The sequence below is a fragment of the Parasteatoda tepidariorum genome, chromosome 3 (genome assembly GCF_043381705.1).
Source record: "Parasteatoda tepidariorum isolate YZ-2023 chromosome 3, CAS_Ptep_4.0, whole genome shotgun sequence".
Lineage (NCBI taxonomy): Eukaryota > Metazoa > Arthropoda > Arachnida > Araneae > Theridiidae > Parasteatoda > Parasteatoda tepidariorum.
This window is the reverse complement of record NC_092206.1, coordinates 93,688,307-93,712,597: the sequence shown is the minus strand read 5'-3', so window position 1 is coordinate 93,712,597 and position 24,291 is coordinate 93,688,307. Positions and strand designations below refer to the sequence as shown.

General features: G+C 31.7%; 1 protein-coding gene across 1 annotated transcript; it reads left to right on the top strand.

Moving 5' to 3' along the window:
* Positions 1-3,120: 3,120 nt before the first annotated feature.
* LOC122268823 (uncharacterized) lies at positions 3,121-3,606 on the top strand. The gene is made up of 2 exons (XM_043039308.2): positions 3,121-3,224; positions 3,334-3,606. Exons 1-2 carry the CDS (start codon positions 3,122-3,124, stop codon positions 3,588-3,590), a joined length of 360 nt encoding a protein of 119 aa, XP_042895242.1. The 5' UTR covers position 3,121; the 3' UTR covers positions 3,591-3,606.
* The last annotated feature ends 20,685 nt before the right edge of the window (positions 3,607-24,291 follow it).

Below are 24,291 nucleotides of genomic sequence, written 5' to 3'. Positions count from 1 at the left end.
TTTTCCATATCTAAATTTTTCAAGCTACCATTTTTCTTACTGAAATGTTTAATTTAAAATACACAGAAATAGGGATGGAAAGAAATTAATTCTGAATACAACAGTACATAACATAAAAGTTAGTTTTTTCTTTTTTGCTTCTTAATTTTTTTTTCTATTTTTGCACTTAAATTTTCTCAGAAATGTTCACTATATTTTTCACTTTAGGTATCTTACTTACCCACTTTAATCAGAAAAAAACAACGAAAAACAATAAAAGTATAATTAAAACTTACGTTTTTATGGTTACATCGAACAGTTCGGCCACTTACTTCAGCGCTATTAAGAAATCGAAATTCCCTCTCGCCAGGCTTGCCATTGCTGTCCGAATATTTTGGACAAGAGAGTAAATTTGGTCTTGTAAAATGCTGTGTTTCAAATTAAACCATACCCCATATCTCTTACCTAGGACTACATCTATTGGAGATCTCTTAAATAGTAGTACGTCCTGTGTCTCACATAGTGTAAAATCTGGAAAAAATATCAAGATGCAACTTCGACTAAATCACAGAGAACAAGGGACTGGAAATTCGCAAGAATGCATTTTAATAAAAATGCCTTCTTGCGAAGTAAGCAAATAGTGCTCAGAATTTCTATAAATGGACCTTCCCAATTTTATACCCTAATTTAGAGTTCACCTGAAAATTGATTTTTTATACATCAAAATATCAGCAGTTCTCTCTTGTTTTCATTAATCACGAATAATTTCGCATTAAAGAAATTGTGAAATGGATTCGAAGACTGTTGAAAAATGAAACCACTATCCATGAACCATAAAAACGAAACCATGTAAATTTAAAAATGAATAGCAAAATTGGGTTGGCTGTTCAATGACTGTTATAAAATAAAATAAAGCTCAGTAGATACAGGTAGACGGGTAGTTTTAGTTCACAGTGGATACTGACTGTAATATCTTAGCGTATTGTTGAAATTTATGTTTCAACTATCTACTGCTAGCTTAATTTTTTTATGCATCACTTCTTACGTCAGACTCCATTTGCCAATCACTCGAATTACGAAACCATGCTTGATCATGCTCCGTAGAAATCATATACTGAGACGTTGAAGTCAGATTCTGCTGTAAACCCTATTTAAGCATGTAAAAATAATCAAATCACACTTTGATCTAACCTTTACGTGCGTTTCCTTTTAAAATTAATTCTATATTTTTTCTCATCATATATTTATTTATATCTTCGCAGTACAATCTCAGCGCCATGAGAAGACCAGGTCTTAAGATAAAAGACATAATTGAACTAATTGAATTTTCAAAATAGTTTTTATTCAACACAATTTTTTAATGAAAAAGCCTATTTACTTCTCCAGGAAGATACTTTTTTACTAACTGAAAAGGCGGACAAATGTCTTCATCCCTTATCGTAGCCATTTTCTTTTTTGAATTTACGGGTAAATTTTTCTAGATCTCGGAAATTGTCAAGTGAAAAACTATTAAAAAATTGAAATGAATATAATTTAAATATTTGAATATAATAATCCATATATATGTAAAAGTGAATGTCTGTGTGCGTGTCCTTTATAGACTTCTAAACAATCCGACCGAAAGCTATGGAATTTGGCTACTGATAGTTCAAAGAACAAGGAAGGTCATTGTCGCTCTACGACAAACCGTTCGAGTGGGATGAGCGAAAAATGAAATGGAATTTTCTGTGTCTTGGGATATTCATCCACTTTTGGATGCACCTGGATAATTTTTTTAAAAAATTTTTTCTACACATGCGCTGTATAAAGTAACTACTTCAATTACTCTTATCTGGCGCAGTTTCTATTATTATTTATTTAATTTTAAAGCAATAATTTCGTTATCAGTTTAAAATTGATTCAAACGCTTTGTTTAATTTTTTTAAATATTTAAGCTATAGCAAAAGTGGCACTAGACCTAGTATATATTTCGGACATTTACCAAAGGTATATACTATGTAAAGGTACATACTACAAATGTATACCGGGCAATGGCACTTAACCATACTAGGTACCATTGAAACTTCATATNAAACGATTTGTTTAATTTTTTTTAAATATTTAAGCTATAGCAAAAGTGGCACTAGACCTAGTATATATTTCGGACATTTACCGAAGGTACTATGTAAAGGTATATACTACAAATGTATACGGGGCAATGGCGCTTAACCATACTAGGTCTGGTTAAGTGCCATTGCCCGGTATACATTTGCCCGGTATATCCGACACTGATGTTTTTTTAAGGTCAAGTGCCACTGCCCGGTATACATTTGACCGGTATACCCTACACTCAGGGCCGGATTAATCTATCGGCACACTAGGCACGTGCCTAGGGCCGACGAAATTCAGGGGCCTACGAAAAAATTGGGAGATAAAAATTTGTTGACAAAAGTAATTTAGCTTTAAAAACAACAAGTGTATTTTGCACAAAATTATGAAGATACAAATAAAAATATAATATTTTTCGGTAATAAATTATTTTGCAGAATCTTATGATCTAATATAGTACTTTTTTGCGATTTTTGGATTCAACGAAATCTTGTATTATGCTGTCGAATTCTGAACTACGCAAAATGTCGTATTCAAATTAAAATCCTTATTAATAAAAATGCAAAAAAGAAATATCCAAGAAAATTTTAGCATATATTTTGAAAAGAGGGGAGGAGTGGAGGAAGGGTCCAAAAACGGTTGTGCCTAGGGCCTACGAAAGGTATAATCCGGCTCTGCCTACACTGATGTTTTTTTAAGGTCAAGTGCCACTGCCCGGTATACATTTGCCCGGTATACCCTACACTGATGTTTTTTTAAGGTCAAGTGCCACTGCCCGGTATANTCGTGATAAATATTTAAACCTCTATGGTGTCTGCTTCCAACGATAATGTGACACGATTTGTCAAGCATAATAAATTTTCACGCATTCACATCTGCATCTCTGTCTGTCCACCTAAATGCTACTTTACTTTTTGATTCAACTTTGTATGCATATGAAATTCTAAGCTGCATGAAATACACAATATAAATTACATATTTACAGGAATTATGGCCTCGTATGCACATGGGGATGTTTCAAATAAAATATATTTATCTATTTTTCAGAACGGAAATGAAATTCAGAAAGGCCATTAGAGACACAATTCCGGACACAATCTCTGGTCAGCAAATCACTTCAGATATAAATGACATAAGCAGTGACATAAACGAAGAAGGTAGGAAGTGATATTTAAAAAAAAACTCTACTTAATACAATTATAATTTCTAAATTCAAAGTTTATTATTTTTAAATCTACGTGGTGATTTGTATCTTCTCTTTACTAGAAATCGAGCACATTTGCCAGTATCCAGACATCAACGCTTCCGTCAACAAAGTCCAGAGCTTGCTGAACACGGTTGCAGAAATTGTTCTAAAGAATGAGGTACAGGAAGAAAAATCGAAGAGAATGGGAGAAATGTTGGTGACCATACAAAAGCTCATGCAGAGGTTCCAGCAGGGTAATTTCAGAACTGTACAGCGATCTATTGTGAGCTACAGTGAAATGAAGCAATCAAGTGAAAAGGAAAAGATCAAAAGGTAGCTGAAAATAATATTTTAAAAGATTATCCTAAAAAATAATTGAAAGGGTAAGTGGATAAAATAGGAATATAACTAAATGCCATTGTGTTGTTGCTTCTAATGCCACTTGCCACGGGCAAGCCTGCTTGGTGAATCCGAGCAAATTTAAGGCAGAGTGTGCGTTTCTTGTTTTTTCAGTGACGTCATCTATGGCCAAGAATTCGACTTCTGCCACACCATACGTCACACCCGTTTATAGAGCTAACCCATTCATATATCCATTCATTCATCCACAGATCGTAATTTTGACCTGAATCAGAGAACAATCGATCTCCAATCCAGTACCCCAGAGGTATTGATTTGTTATGGGAACATGAAGGACTTTTGCGACTCGACAGATTTAACACGCATCAGTCACTTTACAACACGGGAAGTATTCGGCCGTCAGGGTTCGAACCCACGAACTCATGGACATGGCCCCAGAGCCCTACCGACCAGGCTATGCCGGCCCCATGTAGAACTAGTAATTCTTTTATTTACCATTGTCTAATTTGAAATAAAAAAAATCATGCAAGCATTCTAAAAACTAATATGGATTAGTTATGTTTGGATAAAAGTGAAAGCAAAAACATTTCTGTTACATTAAACATACCCACATTGACGCAACCACTTTATGAAACTTTTATCAGATGTACTAAGCATTTTCTGACAGTGAACAAATTTCTGGACCTCAACCATTTTTTTATTCCTCCTTTAATTTAATTATCTTAGAATATATTTAGTTCATTTCTCAAAAAGTTAACGTCAAAGTAAATGGCTCTGTTCGCAACATTTAAGATTTTTTCAACTATGTAAAACTGGTTGTTTCTGTTTTATGGTGTATTCAATGGCTGTTTGACTTGAGCTAGTGTGACAAAATGGCGAGAAAAGTTACAATTTAAAATATCAAACAGAAGCGTAAAAAGGATATAAAAAACATGTTCAACTGAAAGTAGCACAAATGCTTCCAAATGAAGGGGACGCAGACCCAATCAAATGACAAAATGTCATAAGAGAAAATTTGAATGAATTGTAGAGAAAAATACGGAAACCAAAGGAAACTCAACAAATGGCGAAAAATCTCTCATAGAACAATTCGAAGAGAACTTAATTTTTTTTCGGGTTTGAAAGTTAATGAAGCATCAAATATTAAATAAAGTGACAAATTATTTGATAAGTTCGTTTTCTTTCTCATTAAATAAAATTATAAAATTAGTTTTTGATGCATCAGAGCATGCAATTATATAGTTCAAAAAGAGTTGGCAATGTCTCCCGAAGTGTTGATGAAAAAGCGTATAAACCTATAATTTGTGCCCCGGTGTCTGAACGATCTCAATTTTTTTTAAATTCTTCTTTTTTTAATATTTATTGTTTTCGATAATTTACAGTAAAAGCTGGCAATATCCTCTTTTTCATGATGTTTTTGGGCAGACAGAAAATCAAAATAATTATGGAATAATAGCTGAAAGAAAAATAAACAATTATAGTACATAAAATTTCATATTTTAGAATATTTCACCCGAAAATTCTTTTGAAATATTTGTGTATCAGTTCTTTTGAGAAACAATGGAAATAGATCTTTGCTGGTAATAGGACTTCAAAGCCATTCTCCAATTCAATTGCTTAACTTTTCCGATAGTTGGCGCTAGCAGTCCACCCACGAGACCCATAATCTCTTGACGTTTTAATGGCGGCGGTTTTGGCGTGTGATTATTGTTTCTGGAAGCCAAGGGCCACACTGGGACGTGTAACGATTATGGAGAGAATCCTCTACTTTCTACTTAAAACTTCCCGCCAAAAAACTTTTCTTACAGTCGAAGCGAATACTTTTCAGACTCAGGGCTGAAAACTGTTTCCTTTTTTCGTTTTGGCTTTCATCTTAACTGCTTTCTTCTCAATTTGTTTCTTGACTTCTAAATGAGTAAGAAACCCACTGATTTATAGAATTTGACAGGGAGGCATTAAACTTAATGGACTGCGGGGGGATGAGAATTCAATTTTTTTTCTTCTTCTTCCGTTCTGCTTCTTTTATATGTTATGTTTAAGGGGTGGGCCTTGAGTTTGTTTTGGCTTGAAAAGAACAATTTTTTTCAACGCTTTTTCCCGAGAATTTATTTTTATTATTTTTATGGTTTCAATATCATGATAGGTTTTATTCTTTAAATAATGCTTTGTTTTGATTGTGTGGAAATTTTTATATGAAGAAAATGTAAATGGGGAACGTTTCGGTTTATTTTTACCTTCCATAAAAGATTTTCTTAAACTTTTTATTCATTTTTTTTTAATTTTAAAATGTATACAACAAATAAATATAAATTGCTATTAAATTCATATTCTATAATTTCATTAGTCAGTGCATAAAATGCATGAAATTAACAAGTAAAGTTTGTAAGTTAATATTTCTCACATTGCCAATTCAGTCTATAGATTAGGAGTTCCTAATGGGTGCCACGCGGGATCCTGGAGTTCCGTGGAAGAGCTAAAGAGGTTCCGCGAGTTAGTATTTCTTATAACGAAAATATTCTGAAACTTCAGATTATATTTAGATACAACCTATAATTCATATTTTTTTTTAACCTTACTGTTGCCTTTATCAGATTATATCAACTAAAGTATCCAAGAAATAGAAACGGCGCTTTTTTTTTAATATAAAATATAACATTTTCAATAGCAGTATGATGAACAAATTATGAAAAGGAGAAGCATTTTTAAATTTTCTCATCAGTATCTCTCATCATACTTTTTAAATGAAAAACGAACAAAAAAACTAATATTTTAATGAAGAAATATGATTCCCTAATAGCCATTTTCAACATTTATAATAGTTCTTTTAAGTTTTCATTCCAAAGTAAACCTCAGTTTGTGCTATTTTATTCATTTTCAGCTTATGTTCATAGACTATAAACAATACATAACTAGATTTGATATAGCTTACTGTAATTCCAACTGTTGGACGAAAAATTAAATTATTAATAATAAAACAATCAAAAATATCTAACTCTCTTATAGGTAATAACGTTCACAATTACATCCATAAACTTTAGTTATAAAGTCTGGGTTCCGCGAGAAGAAGGTTGATTATTTAGGGTTCCGTAACCGAAAAAAAACTTGGGAACTGCTGTTATAGATGGCTGATGACAACCGGAGAAATATGAAGTGGGTAATGTTTAATACAGAGCTTACGAATTTAATTGAATGAATAATTACAAATAGGCAGATTAAGAAACAGTTAATGTTTCACACAGTGCCAAAATTTTATTGAAGGATTAATGGCAAATAGGCAACGCCTGAAACAGTTAATGTTTCACATAGCGTCCAGGCATTCTATTGAATACCAAATGGCAATCGGCAAACTGGATTTGAATCGGTAGTTGAACTGGATTTTACCGAATATAAAAATTAAAAATGCAAGTTAATTGAATTGAAACTATGGTGTAAATTTTTAAAACTACACACAAAAAAGTTATATCCAAAGCGTATGTGCATTAATTTACTTGATTGAATGTTAATTTTGATGGTATAGGAGCCGACTGTAAACTGTATATAAAAATGAAAGTACATCGTTAGAATTCTCATTCGGAAATGACGGTAAAATAACCGGCAGTAGTCTGTTCATCCGATTAACCATAAAAGGTATGGTTAGGCACTATTTTTTACGTTTGCGGTTTTAAAACCGTTTACAACTGGCACGGTTAAGAAACTGTGAATACAAGAACTATACGGTTTCGTAACCATTACAGCTAGCATAGGTACAGCTAGTATCTAAAAAGGAATGGGAGCTCTGTAGGAACAGAAATAGGAGCTCTGTGAGTGCTGCGCAATTTATGAGTGAATGATATTTTCGTATTCTAACCGTTCAGTGTTTCCAATTGGTGTGCAGGGCACTAGAAACTCTACATGCATAGAAGGGATGAAAGAAATACTGTAGTGTCAACGCTGGGATTTGAGCTCTTCTTCAACCAGTCGTAGATCGGCCGATTAGCCCTCTCATCTACAGTATGTTCCCAACTGCACAAAACAAAATGGCTTTAAGGCTGTTTTTCAAAGGCTTCATCGTCATATGAAATTATGCTTTTTTGAGAATAATATGCTATTTTTATAACTGCTTTGAGTTTGCAACAGTTACTCCTGACTGTTGGGTCAAGTTTACCCTATCTAAAGATAGCGCTGTCTAAGCTTTGTTTGAAAATGGCGTAAAGCGTCAATATTGTTAAAAGCCATAGTTTTGTGAAAATGAAAAGTGTTTGTGGTCAAATTTTTGAATATTTAAAAACTTGCTTCAATGCTGCTTTATCTGGGCTCATAGAAATTTGCAAAAACTGAGAATAAGGCAGTAATTTTCGTAATTTTCATCTTGGTGGAAAAATGGGGCCAGATTGGCAATTTTTGAAAAAGCTTAATAACTTTTGAAATATTTAAGCTATTTGTCCGTTCTAAGGCCTTGATAATTCTTTACAACAAGATAATATATATAGTTTAAAATCATCGTATTCCTTCAAGTGTAAGGCTTTATTATTATATTACTTTATTATTTTCTTTGACGGCAGTGCTTCGAAAAACAACGTTAAAAGGTGGACCTAGTTGGAGCGGATAGAACTCAGGTTGTTTAACCGTATCAGGAAAAAACAATCAATGAGCGTTTTTTTTCCTTATATTTAACAGTTTGCATATCATCTTTTTATAGTTATTTGACTGTTTTGGTTGAATGTGGTAAAATAACAGTTAAATAAATTAGACATTTTTACAGAGAAATTTCTAACAGTGTATATGCAAAGCATATGTGCATTAATTAAATTAATTAAGTGTTTGATAGTATAGGAGACGTTCATAAAGTGCATATACAAATGAAGGTGTATATAAAGTGTATGTTGTATTGATTGAATTGGATTAAATGTAATATTTTTCGAACAGCAGCCATCTACAGTGTGTATATATAATCGGGATACAATACGCAAGTTAAGAACCGGAACACCATGAATAACTTTTGGTCGAGTGATCGGAATGATTTAAAGGGCATCAAATATGCTAATTTGTTAATGCAGATTATATTTTAAGTCCGGAATCACGTACTTCTCTGAATAAATAAGCCTAATTTTGATGGATTTGGATTTCTGCCTTACAAAATAGGGATGACTGCATTTTCGGAAATATGGTCCCAATAGTTTGATCAGGAGAAGGGAGACCCCTTAATAATTATTTTATTCTTAACATATTTCGTGATATCTCGAGGATGTTTCAAGTGAACAGTAAATATATTTTGCACACAGTTATAAAATTTGTTTATCCAATGATTAAAAAAAGTGTTTTTTGAAATTCATTTTCTCCGGAGCTAACGAGGGCCTATACTTTAAATGTTCTAATTAATTAACACTGATAAAGGTTTTAAGCTAGATACAAAAACTTATTTTTCATAAATGCGGTAGAACATTTGGAATCTTTAGTGTTATTTTTGCATTTTACCCTTTCATTATATCTTCAGAATTTATGACATGATTTAAAAAATAAATAAATTATTGCACCCATTTGTAAAATTTTTTTGCCCAAAAGATAATCTCATGCAAAAAAAATAATAATAACTTTTTCTACTTATATTGTAATTTATTTTATAAAAGATCAAAACTGTTTTTTAGTAGTGAGATACAAAGCTTAAAAGAAATAATTTTAAATATGAAATCCCAAAGAAAGAAGTTGATTGATTAGGTTCAAAAATTGAAAAGTTGAATGACAAATTTTTTATTGATATTTTTGAGTTCACACTTTAACTATATATTTTAATAGATTTATGCAGTTTTTGTTCTATTACCTGGCATTGAAAATTTGAAATTGTAAGGGTAATAGCGATATTAATTAATGTTTAATGGCTGTTAAAATATTGAGTGGTATAGAAGTTATTAAAATAATTATATTAATATTTAATCGGAATAAGAAAGCATAGACAACTAAGTTTGAGGAAGATGTCACAAATGCTCTTAAAAAAACTAAATTTTCCCTTTGTCTTAATTTTTTTTTTTTTTTTTTAAAAAAAACTTTTTTTTTGCTAATAGTATGTTATGTTCGAAACTTGTTGTAACAACTATTTATGATTATTATACTTAATCTAACAGTCTTAAATAACTGTTAAAACTTCACAATAAAAACTTTGGAATTTTTCTTTCCGTTAAGTGCATTTTTAACTTATCTAATTATGAAATCGGTATATTAAATGAGGGAAACCTTGCAGCAGTTTAGTTAAAATGCCTATAAGCTATTTAGTTTGTGTTCGAATATTTTAAAAACTTGAAAAATAACAAAAATGCTGCTTAGTTTGGACTGAACTTCCGTCTTATAGAAATTTACTTAGAGAAAAATTTTAATGATTTTTTATATTTGTTTTAAAGTGTATAAAGTACTTGAACTGTAGCTTTTCTTAAGTTCTTTGGCAAAAGATTTTTGAAGAACACCCGTAAGACATGCATACGTATTCAGTGCAAGAAAATATTTATTTATTCATTTTAAATTGCCGCGTCAGAATAACGTACTTTTATATTTTGTAAGATACATCTGGAAGTCTCATGCTACGCTTTGGAACTTAGATAATACCGTAATTTGAACCCAAAAGTATCTATTCCATGAAATATTAGCTATATCAAGTAAACAAGCTTCAAAACAGGCAAGGAACTCTTTTTTGAATATCATTTTGATATTTTAGACATGCATGTATATACACATTTATTTCAAAAAAATATATATTTATTTTAAATTGGCTGTGTCATAGTGAAGGTAAACATATATTTTTTTCTTCACACATTTCTATCTCAAAGCCTATAAGGCCATTCGAAAAAGAAAGAATTTGTGAGAAATATCTGAAACACAAAATGATAAAAAGAGAAAGGAATTTCCATCACACAAACTTGGTGTTCAGAATTCCTTGTACACGATCTTATCTAAAATAAATAACACTCAAAATACTCAAAAAGCTTTTGCTTTAAGAGGAGTGTTGGAAAAAAGAGGGTAAAAAAAAGAAAAATGGGGAAAAAACAGGAAAATGTTATTTTCCCTTCGCTTTTCGTTACGTACATCCAAACTTAAGTATTCAGTAAAAGGAAGAAGAGATGGTGACAGGAGAAAAAAAATATAGAAAGATGGGGGAAAAATGGCGAAGAGTTCGTTTCCCCGAGATTTTTCTTTGAATTCGAGAGAGCGGGTGAGAAACGAATAAAATTCGTCAAAGTGTCGAACAAAAACGAGATTGCGAGTCTCTATAAATCAAAGTACTTTGTCATGCATATGCACAACTATTTTGTCTGTTTTTGCTCTAAGGATTTTCGTCGCCAGGCATTTTTCTTTTTTTTATTATTATTCTTGGGTATGATTACGTGCTCTGCAAAACACGGCAATGTTGTCGTAATTTTTTACTGTGCTCTTACTTTTACATCAAATACAACCACTTTGGTGACAGTATAAGGGGTTGTAATACATTTATGAATCAAATTATGAGTTGTTTGAATTCAAATGGACTCTAATTTATCTCTTATACTTTCGAAAAACTTGATCCCTTTTCTGTGAAATCGAAATAAATGAACTGTGCAATTGAAATAAATATTTATTTTCCTAATCTATCTCAGCATAACTTTGTTCTAGAGACTATGTTATTAGAGGCCGAAGATAAGCTAGAGCTACCTTCCAGAGGTCTGACCTTTTTTTTGGGGGGGGGGGGCTAACCATGAAATATATAAAATAAAGATTAGATATAAGGCAAAGGTTGTATGCAAAGGTTGTATGCAAATGAAGAAGAAAAAACTTGTTTTAAAGCAATAGAATTCAGATGTAAAGGAAAGTGTTGTCAGTTAGACCACCTGGACTGNATGTTTCAGTTGCATGGTTGTAATAATTCTCATAAATTTGTTGGCGACTCATGATCGCCAAGGTATTATTTTGACTCCATATTGATAATGCTGGTTGGCTTTGTTTTGGCTATGTTATATTTTGATAATTCTCCAATTTTGGATCTCCAACCCATGCTTCTGTGTCCGTTGGGAACAAATTACATGTACTCTTTAACTTGGCTTTTGACTAGGCAGGTTGTGGGGGATTTGTCTCCCATGGCCTGTCCTTATTAATGTTGGTATGCAAAACTTATTCAACTGAAATTCCTTTGAATAATATTTATATCTTGTATCTCGAGCTCTGCAAATATATAAAATAAAAGCTTTTTATTAATTCTGATCCAATTCAAGTATTATTTTCATCATCTCCTGATTTCAGCATCAATCTTCAATTGGACCAGTAAACTAACTTCCGTCCACACCTTAATATTCCACCATCTCAACATATATGGCATCCTGAATCCTCCTTCACCATAGGCTGTATGCAAAATGAAGAAGAAAAAATTGTTTTAAAGCAGTAGAATTTAGATGAAAAGGATAGTGTTGTCCGTTAGACCACCTGGACTGTCAACATATATAAATATTTTCGTCCCCTTGTAGACAAATTCTGTATTCAGTGTAGGTTGGTGATACATGAAACAACATTCACTATTTTTAGTGTTGGGGATCATTTAAGTTTGCCTAGGCCTGTGGTAAAGAACATTTTTTTTATCTTCAAGTCATTGTGTAATTTTTTAATTCATTCAATTTTTGAGAGAATAAAACTATAAGTGCTTGCATTTGAAAACAAAACGACGGTAAATAAATACCGAAATGTCATCCTCTAAAATGTAAAATAGTATTTTTTTACGAAACTAGGAGACTCCGTTCACCACCCCCCATGATTGTTTCTCATTTATCATTGTTTTTCTTCTTCTTAAAAGCCAATAATTTTCAGAAATGGATAATTTTGTTAAGAAAATGTATAATTGGATACTTGCACTTCCAGAAGAAGAAGATCTCGCATACACGCACATATGGGACCTATGACGTCAACGCCGGCTGATAGTTATAAACAAAATGGCGTGTGAAAGTTGAGCTACTTTTCTCCACAAAATTTAGAACATTAATTAACGTGAAATTAATTAAATACTGTGCCGTATCGCACTTTGAATTGGTTGAAATATCATTCTTCCTCGTGTACGTCTTTTACTTAACTTAGATTTATTATTTGTTTATGTATTTTATTGCAACCATGATATATTTTTGTCTTGTGTACTTGGCAACTTCGATGCATAATTAGTTTGCTTATGTTCTACGTGGCTTTGAGCTTTTTTTTGTATTAAATAAGAAATATATGTTGAAAGAATTGAAATATTTGAGAAGAAATCTTTGTGAAAGAATATAGATTATGCTACTTAAGAGAATTAATATTTGACTGGCTTGGCTTACTCGAAGTAGAAAGGAAAGAACAGTTGATAACGTAAGCAAATAAATGCCACGTTTCAACTCCCAATCAGGATCGAGATACCCACACTACGTCACTTGTAGGTATCTCATTGCTGGGAGGCACCACTTCTGCTTCCTGTACTCGCCAACCCGAAGAATTATTTTCTTAATTCCTTTTAAATCGCTTTTCAATACAAGAACGCTTACTCCAACATTGGACACTAATGTAATTAAGTCTAATTTATATGTATGTGCTGGTAGTCTTTTTAAAATTAAGTTCTAAAACTGTAAGATGTATAAGTTTTTGATTTGGTGTTATCCTATTTTGGTGTTATCCTATTTCGGTGGTCCTTAAAAAACTTATTGCCAACGTACTTGGTAAGTATTACAACAGTATCAACGGGTACTTACTATTACAATTATCTAAGAACCACTGGTGCTTATAGTAGTTTGGTAATTTAAGGACTTCCGAAGCGGAATTGTACCAGCATTTCTTTCGTAGAATGTATGCGAACCAAAGAGTATGTTTAAAATAATCAACTTTTAGAGTTAATTAGAACATTAGAAAACCACGATCCTACAATCTGCAAAATTGCTGTTTTTTGAAATTTGTATACAATTTTAGGTGTCGATAAGGGAAGAAAGAAAGGAATGGAAAAAATATGTATATGAAAAAAAAGAACATAAAAATATGGAGGGAAAATTTTGTAATCAAGACTCCTTCTATCGTACTTTCCATTTCACTTTGTTATAAGTTATATTTCGTTGGCATTGAGAGAATGTTTTGTCTTCAACTGACAAAATATTATGTATTGTCAATAATAATTTTTGTTTTAATTGTATTTATCTCGAAGAGGCAAGCGTCGGATGTAAATCCATGTAACTAGTAAAATCCGGATGCCCTATCAAATTTCTCCCAGTCTGGTTTTTGCCAACGGAATGATTTCACTTCTTGCTCGTAGATACGTTTGATTGCAACATAACCGATCAATTAATTTCCTTCCTGATGTTAAGTAAACGTAAAATCCAGGTTTTAATAATAGTTTGGTGATTAAATAACAGTTTGGTGATTAAATAATAATTTGGCGATTTTTTGCAGCCTTCGAAATAAGCACCAATGTTAGTTCAATAACCAAAAAAAGAAAAAGAGAAAAGAAAAATATTAGCACCGTTCCTAATTATTTTCAAGAATTAAGATTAATTTATCTTGGTAATAGGTACAAATTGAAATAATAAAATAAGTTTTGCATTATAAAGCTAAATTGATGGGGAAAATATACTTTTTCATGTAGGACAACCATAAAAAATTGCCTTAATACTATTGATGCCAATGATGCTCAATTAAGTTTATTAGATGTTAATGATAATGTCTTAATTGATATTATCAAATCTATTTTGCAATAAATAACTATATTTATTTGAAATTTATATGCTAACATACTAATACTGGTATCTATACTAATATTAATTAAATGGAATGGACTTCTAAAAACATGTTCTGCTTCATTTGATTACAAAAAGCTACCAGGAAGGGCAACAAATAGTTATAGAAAAAATTTATAACTTAGGACAAATTAAATTTTTTTAAGATAAAAATCAAATTTGTTTTAGTTGAGTTGAGCCGGTACATGTCATTCAGTTTTTTTCATGATTTCGTAGTGTTGATTATTCTCACTTTTTGATTGTTTACTTTTTTTTCTTGATTGCTTCCTTTACCCCGTACGTTGAAAAATTTCCCGTTCATGTAAGTACATCTGATTTCACTACTCGCTTTATAGTTTTTGTTTTGTTTTATACTGTTTTTTCTTTTTCTTTTACTTTATTTTCTGTTTTTACGTGTTATTTTTACTTATTGTGTTCTATTTTAGTTGTTGTAATTTTTGTAAAAAAATTTTTTGTGTGCTCCTTACACTGTTGTATTAATATATTTTGCTTTGGCTATATTGATACAATATCAGAAAGCATTCTTTTTTGCGGATATAATAGTGTGGACTGATGAAAAGATTATATCTTTTATTTTCCGGTTTTTTTAAAAAAAAATTATATATATATTATTTTTAAATCAGTTTTTTGTTATTTTTTTCATTATTATCCCCCCCCCCCCTTTTTTTCATATGTCTATAATTTTCCTTTGTTTTATCTTCATTTTTATATCTCTTCTTATAGATATATATTTATATATAAGAAGAGAGGGGAATGATAACACATAGCCAGTCACAGAAGACTTCTGATTAGTAACGCACAAAACAGCCAATCAAAATTGAGAACGCATGTGTGTGTAAAGGTAATAATTTTTAATAATGCTGTCTGCAGAAATGCTGCAACTAAACTTACCAGCCAAATCTTGCTGCGATTTTTATTTCGTATTGAATGTGTGAAATATATTGAACAGAGTTTACTTTAAAATACTTATATCTTTTATAAAAAAATGGATTGCCATGAATATCTTAGGAAATATCAACAGCGACATAGGGCTGAGCATAATTTAGCAGTAAAAAATTACCGGGAAAATAATCGCAGTACTATCAATACGCAACAGTGAAATGCGTGGTGAAGAAACGTTGAAGAGTCAAGACGTTTAAATGAAAACGAATTATATGGAAAAGAAATTGATAAAAAAATTTGTATATAAGGAGATTTTGCAAATAATTTTTAATTTTATCATTGTTTTTTCTTATTTTTAATTGTTTTTTACTTACTTTCAAAAAATCGTTCTGCCAGAAATATTAATTAACAGTTCATATTTGTTTGAGATATTTCTTGAATAATGCATAAAAGTGTAAATCATTGGTACACAAAATGATGTTAAAAGAAAAATCAATGAAAAATGTTAATAGCTAGGTTTTGTGAATATTCCGAGATCTATTGTAAATAATTTTTAATTTTATTGTTTTCATCTCATTTCTTATAACAATTCAGACAAAAATGTTTATTGATCATTGATAACATAATTATTTCATTTTACATTTGTTTTTTTGAAGTTATACTTCTCATGCGACTTCCAACAAGGTTGCGTTAAACATTTAACGCTACATTTTTATTGGTCGGGAAATCACGTGGTAGGATCCAGTTTTCCCTCATTCATTTCCATATTGTTTTGGTTCTCACTAGCATAAATATNAAAAAATGTTGTATATAAAGAGGTTTTGCAAATAATTTTTAATTTTATCATTGTTTTTTCTTACTTTTAATTGTTTTTTACTTACTTTCAAAAAATCGTTCAACCAGAAATATTATTTAACAGTTCATATTTGTTTGAGATACTTCTTAAATAATGCATAAAAGTGCAAATCATTGGTACACCAAATGATGTGAAGAGAAAAATCAATGAAAAATGTGCATAGCTAGGTTTTGTGAATATTCAGAGATGTATTGTAAATAATTTTTAATTTTATTGTTTTCACCTTATTTTTTAATAACAATTCAGACAAAAATGTTTATTGATCATTGATAGCATAATTATTTCATTTTACATTTGTTTTTTAATTCTTATTCAATATGACATAAACACTAAATTGCTTAATTTAATTTGTCGAATTTCAGTTACGTATCGCTGCTTCAAAACTAAAACGACGCATCTGCAGGCATTACACGTTTGCAGATGTGTCGTTTAAGTTTTGAACCAGCGATATGGTTTTATTACATAATTTACTTTTTGTCTGATTGAAACTAAAATATTTTGTCAGTTGACAGTGTTGTAGTTAATTGGACAATTACTTGAAATGGGTTTTGCTTTTGAAATATTACTCAGCATCAACTTATTAATATTACATGTTTTAATTTGTTTGCCATATTTAAGTTTTATACATAAGTTTTTTTTTCATTAGGTTTTAATTGTTTTCAGTATAAAATTTGAATTACTGGGGGTGGGGAGATGAAGCACCATATAGAGAGCGTCCGGCATCCTATAAAATCAACAATGATTTGAGTTAGTAGGGGTAAAAATATATATGGGTTTCCCCTTGGCGAAATTGGCGACTTATGTTTGGTGCCATTCCTGATTCTGCGCGGAACACCGTGGTAACAGGAATGGCTGACAAAATATAATGATATTTCAATAAAACATTGGGAAAAAAAATTTCAACAAAAGATCGGTTTTGCCCATGTCCAAGAGTTCGTGGGTTCGGTCCCCGCCGGTCGTGTAGTAAATGGTGACTGATGCACGTTAAGTCTGTCGAGTCTCAAAGTCCTCCGTGCTCCCATAGCAAATCAATACCTCTGGGGGTACTGATCTAGGAGTTTCCTTGTCTTCTGGATGGGTTCAAAATTACAAGGTTACGACGTTGAACATTAGCAGTCGTAAACCCAAAAATTGGGCGGCTGTTCAACGGCGGTCATAAAATAAAAATAAAAAAATAGAAAAACAAAACATCGGCCAAAACTTTATAAAATTGCAATGAACGCGATATGAGCAAAATTAATAAACCAAAGAAAATGCATTTTGGATCGAAACAAAAATTAATGGAGTAAGCACAGAAAGAAAAGGAAAAAAACAACTCACTTCTTCTTTAAGCTTGAATATCCTCAGATTCAGGTGCACGGAATTCTCTAATAGCAGTTAGATACTGTCTAAATTTATCATGAATAGAATCTGTGTTCCTCTATCGCCACATAAATTCGGCGAAATACGAATCGAAAATTGCGTCTGTGGTACCGGATTGGCGATGACATTTTTCTCTAAAGTCCCTCTTTATGACTGTCCACATACCTTCGATCTTATTGAATGGAAGAAAAAGTAATCTTACCAGTCGGAATCCAACTTAGAACTAGCGGACCTCTGAAATCACATTTACCGTTGAACATTTAGAAATAACACTAAAATCTAAACCAATCAGAATCACGATTGGGTTTCAACATCGCCCAGCTTGGTGATCAACCGCGATCACAACGTGGTGAGAATCAAGGGGTACCCTCAAATATAGTCAACCCGAGTTAGGCTCTGCCACGTGTGTTTCGAATACGCGGAGATTAATCTCCGGCTAATGTCCTATAGTAATGTGTTAAATAATATTGCTTCCTCGCTTTATATAAGTTTATATTATTGTTTGTATTAAAATTGCTTTATATAAGTTTATAATGCTGATAACAAGGACCTCTGACATATTACAATCCTATCATATTCTCTCTATGCAGGAAAATTGGTTGCAGAAAAATTGCCAGCTCCAGGAAAACGACTTTGATTTTGTTCGCGAAGCGAACAAAAATGTTATTGCGTAGCAGTTATCGGGGGTTAGCGAGCGGTAGCGAGCAGAGGGCGGAGTCCTCTAGTATATATATATATAAACCCTAAAATACGCTTGTCTTAGTTTCTCCAACACCTTCCAGTCCTGAGATATGGGAATGAAGTATTACTGTAAAATTCCGCTGTCGAACAAAATCGTGTTTGTCAAAGTCACCCACAAGCAAGAGAACTGTTATACCAAAACCCTTTTAGCCCAAGTAGAACGAAAAGAAAAATGCCCTCCCCCCATACCCCAGTGTGTCTCTGGCTTGTAGATAAAAGCTTACCAAAAATTTTGAGTGATATCAATATGAAAAGAATAAAAAAAAAAGAATATTCACTATCTTTCTCTTTCGCTAAAGGGGCTTGAAAGTAGGCCGGACGGATAGATCCCAAAATGTCACTCACAAAAAAAAAAAAATCTCGACCAAAAATATCGGCATTTAAGGACATAATGATGGATTAGGTCTTATCGTGAGCTACACGCTTAGCCCCAAGCACGCCAAACGATATTTTTCTAGAAAAAAAAAGTCTGGTATCTGGCTGTGCTTAGATCGCTGGCTTCTGTAAAGAAAAGGAAGAGTTTGGATAAGTGGGGGAAATAACACCGTAGAAGGCGGTTTACTATCGGTCTTTTAGATCGTGCAGTGTTTAGTTTCGATGGATAGAAAAGGGGGAAAAAATGATCGAGTTTTCTAAGTTTTCTTCGTAAGGGAATAGTGTGTGTTACGAGATAGTCAAAATGTAGTAGGTAGATAATAGCGGCTCAGAGCCCAGGGCTCGTAACTTCTTAACTCGACTATAGCTGATAGAAAAGATTTTTCGGAGCTCTTTTTTATTTTGCTTTAGTGAATTTCTTTACTTCCAAAGTGAAATATACTTTAAAACTTTTTCATTTTTCATAGGCAAGTTCTGAAAATTTCCATAAGGGTGGAAAAGTTTCAGTCAAATCGATATATTGGCGGGTTTCGCTAAATTTCAGCGATGATTTTTGAAGACTTGCGCAAGGGATTAATAGGAATTCTATAGTCTAATCTGAAGAACATACTGAGATGTCAATATTTAAAGAATACACTATGAGATTTGATTATGATTTGAGGATTTTAGTTTGATAGACTTTCAATGAATTATTCAAAATACATTTTGCATGCACGCATAAAAAATGATTTATTTCACGTTTTTCAGTCTATAGGAAATGGCTTAAAATTACAAGGAAATCAATGTTAATGTATTTTATTTACTGAAAAAGTAATAATATTTTAAAAAGAAAATGAATAGAAATTTTAAATAATGTTTGCAAATTAGTTATTTAACATGTATAAAATTCTAAAAATAATTATTTTGATTGATTTTGAATAAAATATGCGAATGAAAGTTGTTTTGATGCAGTAGAAAATCGATATAGCAGTATTTTGAGGATTCGATAAAGATACTGTTATAGGGATATATTGTAATAAAGAGGTTGAGTATGTGCCTATATTGTAGAATCTCGGTATAACAAATATTTTATGTTTAGACTTAAATGACTTTAATGTGTTATAGGGATATATTTTAATGGAGGTTCTATCCTAGTATATCTTTTCATTCTCTTTCGCATCCTTTTTTTCCATGGAAAATATATCTTTTAAGCGTTTTATTATGGACATAGCTTGAAATACATGTTTTACATAATGAACACGGCTAAAAATACGTATTTAAGATAATGGACACAGATCGAAAGGTGTGTTTAAGATAATGGACACAGCTCGAAAGGCGTGTTTAAGATAATGGACGAAGCTCGAAATTCGTGTTTAAGATAATAGACACAGCTCGAAAGGCGTGTTTAAGATAATGGACACAGCTCGAAAGGCGTGTTTAAGATAATGGACACAACTCGAAATTCGCGTTTAAGATAATGGACACAGCTCGAAATTCGCGTTTAAGATAATGGACACAGCTCGAAATTCGTGTTTAAGATAATGGACACAGTTCGAAAGGCGTGTTTAAGATAATCGACACAGCTCGAAATTCGTGTTTAAGATAATGGACAAAGCTCGAAATTCATGTTCAAGATAATGGACACAGCTCGAAAGGCGTGTTTAAGATAATGGGCACAGTTCGAAAGGCGTGTTTAAGATAATGGACACAGCTCGAAAGGCGTGCTTAAGATAATGGTCACAGCTCTGAATGCATCACTTAAGGTAATGAACACAGCTCTGAATGCATCACTTAAGGTAATGAACACAGCTCTGAATGCATCACTGAAGGTAATGAACACAGCTCTGAAATGAGCGTTTGAGTTAAAGAACACAACTCGTAATGGGTGGATATGTGTCAGAAAAAATGGACAGAGCAAAACATGTGGCTTTTCAATGTTCAACACAAACTAAACAACTAAACAAAGAAATTCATACTAGTTACTTTTCGTTATTTTCATAAACATAAACATAATCATTGTGGTAAAAAGCACAAAAGTCCCGGACTTCATTGTGGTATATTTCAGTTATAACTTTCCAAGCATCTCTTAATACCCAGTACAATAAATGATCAAGTAGTTTTGATAAATCTCAATTCATGCAACGTAAATTAAATATCAGTATTATAAATTTATTGGCCTCGTGAAAGCCTTGTAAAAAAACTGTTGGATTTTAATATCCTTTTAAAAAAGACTTATTTAAAAAAAAAAGTGAGAAGTATTTCAGGCAATTGAGCGACATAACGCTGCGAATTTATTCATATCCGTTAGCTAATTCTTTAAAAATATAATTAAAAAAAACAATTTTATAAAAGAAGTTTGAAAAACTGAATCAAATGTTATGTCCATTTTCCTAAACACACGTTTCTAACTGCACTCAAAACAAAAAGCTCACATCTTGTATCTTATAGCCATAATAAATAATAATGTGTTTTACATATGATAAATCTAATATATATCTACTATAAAATATGTCTGTTAAGTATTGCTTATACCATATTCGAAAATAGAGAGAGCACTTATGTGTAAGTTAATGTTTTCCACAATTTCATTAAATAAGATTTATTCTTTTGGGTTATATGTTTTCAATTTTAGTACGTGAAAACCAGCATTCATTCTAAATATTTTAACCTTAATCGCAACATATCATCTCATCTCAAAGAAGAGTTTGCAAAATATTTATGCGCAAACATAAACTCAAGTAATTTAGCACTAAACATAGTATTTTCTAATATTTGAATCGATACGTGTACGATATATTTGTGACTCAAGATTTCATTAAATTATTGATGCCAAATAAAAGTATTTTATCTGTATTGAAAACCAATTATTTCGGGACAGACCGGGCACTGATTCAAAAGAGAACAAAACTGTTAAAAAGAATTAATTTTAACCGTACAAAACGAATGTCGAATCAACAAGAGAGCAATCTCTAACTGATTTAGAACAATACGTTCCGTTTTGTGACAACAAAACGGAGAAATATAAATCAATGGATACAAAGGCCTTTTGGAAACTAATCACAGTCCATCGATGGCTTACGGAGGAGATCTTAAAACTTAATACAAATAACTGATAGATTTTCGATATAGCAGAATGTTTTATAGTACAAGAATCGCCGATGATTATCGGTCGAAAAGAACAAATGTCTCATTATTGCCACCGTGACAAGCACTCTGCCATTTCGGATGCCCCGTGTTCAATTCGAGAAAGAAAGTGGCCCTCAATACTGTTTGTCTTCCTTATCGTTTTGCGCCGAAATCAGTAACTCGGATTCCAATTTTCTTCACCGATAAGAAGACAGAGAAAAAAGGAATTGAGATTTTTGTTTCTGTCACAGTTCCGTGGCAGAGATAAAATGTGACAAATTCTCAGCCTCCTTTGATGGTCCTTGTAAAGGCCTCTTGGGCTTAATCCGTTTATGCTCCTGTTAAGAAAGTAGTCAGTTGTCACATCTGTTTATGATGCTTCTTCGGTCCGGTTCCGGTTGATTCCAGCTTTTATATCTACTGCTTTTATTTATTTATTATTTTTTTTTTTGGATGCTGGTAAAGTACAAATGTCAAAAACTCTCGTCTCAAAAAAAAAATTAAATAAACTGCTACGAAATAATATGGAGAGGAAAAATTGCTTATGACATGTTCTAAGTTTAATGTAATCCTCTAAATCAATGATGTGTATCTAATCTGACGGAGAAGATACAAAAGTTGTCGTGTTAGAACTTAAAATCCAAAACTAATAATAGTAATAATAATTTTTAACATTTTTGCAATATTTGAACTTAACATTTAAGAAAAAAGAAACTTTAAAATTAAGATAAATTTAGCAAATAAGTGTACCCCTAAGCATTATTCTATATTTTAAGCATTATTCAGAAAATAGGAATTTAAATACTTGGTGATGTATTCTGTTTGCAGTAAGTAGCAGGTAAGAAAGTAAAATTGAGGTGAAAGCATCAGATGGTTCCAACTATGAGGAGAACCTATAGTGGGAACCTATTTCCCCATTGGGAGCCCTTGTATCTAATATAGGCTCCCTTTAAAATGATGCAAACAAAACCATAGCTTTATTTAGAGACATGATACGTTGGAGTATAACAAAAATAATATTTTTTTCTTTCTTTTACGGCCACATCATTCGTCAAGCAGCTAAACACGGTTATCACTGTTAAATCTTCTTATCTTGGCGATATTCTTACAAAAATTTTAAATGTTTTTGAGTTTTTGAGTTTATTCAAGGTTGTTTTAAGTTGTTAAGGTTGATTTGAGGTTTATTTAAAGTTGGCTTCAAAAACAACCTCAAAAATTCAACCTAAGGAGGATTATAATCAAGATGTATTAAGTTGTTTTATTGTACTGTTTTGAGGTTGATAGAAATCAACTTTAAACCAACCAGCTAGTAAAATGTACAGTGAGCAACAAAAAAAAATGACAACCTTGAATAACTTTCGGTCTAATTATCAGATCCTCACGTTCTAGGACTCAATCTTAATGGCTCGAGGGGTTGAAATCAAATTTTAATCTAATCTTTTATTAATTGATAATTAATATATTATAATCTTAATTAGTTAATATAACAATTACATTAATTTTTAAATTTATATATATAACAATTATCGAATTATATCTTAAAAATGTTTGTTAACTGTTAGATTAGTAAATCTAATTTTAATGCATGTTTGGTTCATTTTATTTCATATCGGTAAGTTTGCTTTCTACTTTCCTTCTTTCATCTTAAACTTATTTACAATTACGTTTTTTTTAATTTTCTTGAGGCCTATATGCACTATAAAGAGTGATTTATAAAGACGCATTATAAAGAGTAGGTATATGTCTTTGAATCCGTTAGGTTGAATAGGTAGGTATAATCCGTTGCTTCAAAGTGCACTGCGGAAAAAGTTTGATTCTTCTATATCTTGCCAAACTAGAAAACCGGTGTAAAACTTTCAATTCTTGGTTCAATGAACACGGTATGCGCTGCATGCAGAAGTATTAGAAATTCTAACAAGAAGAATTGCTTAAAAAATGCAGGATTTTTATTTTCGGGGGAAAATGAATATGGTGATCAAATAAGCGAAATTCAAAAAGATTGGGATTTCGATCTCAGTGATGACGAATGGCTGATTGAAAAAACGACTGATAATGACGAAGATGACGCAAAAGTTCCTTCAAATTATACAAAAGCATTAGAATCTTTAGACACGGTTAAAAACAATTTGCTATTTAATTCAGCAACTCAAACTCCATTTTATTATTTGTATGAACAAAAACAAAAATTGTTTTATAAATTCGTCGGCAAAAACGAAAACAAAATTCTATTAAGGATTATTTTGTAAGAAAATAAATAGTTATTTGTCACTTTTTACAATTGTTTTCTTTTGTATAGTTATAGTAAATGCCAAACCATTATAAATATTAACATGTGATCTTTAGAAAATTTTTTATTCGTGTTCTCATTTCAATTTATGTTGAGTTTTAGAACTTGGAACGGGCTTTTCCCTTATGCGCTTTTTTCTGTTGATCCCTTAAGCCGGCGCGTAAGTGAGAGTTCACTGTAATTGTTTTCTGCGTGGATAGATGTCTCGAATAGCTGTCTTAACTTTTTGGAAATATTAGATTTTATTCTCAAAATTGAAAACCCATCGCTAAATACGTCTTTTCTATAGAAATAATACTGGATGAAAAGTCGAAATCGGGCCCAGCGTATGGCAACTAAA

Excerpts from the sequence above, each read along its gene's own strand:
- LOC122268823 (XM_043039308.2), top strand. The coding sequence starts at position 3,122 with ATGAAATTCAGAAAGGCCATTAGAGACACAATTCCGGACACAATCTCT. Across the intron at positions 3,225-3,333 it reads CAGTGACATAAACGAAGAAG|AAATCGAGCACATTTGCCAG; the intron begins GTAGGAAGTGAT and ends TCTCTTTACTAG.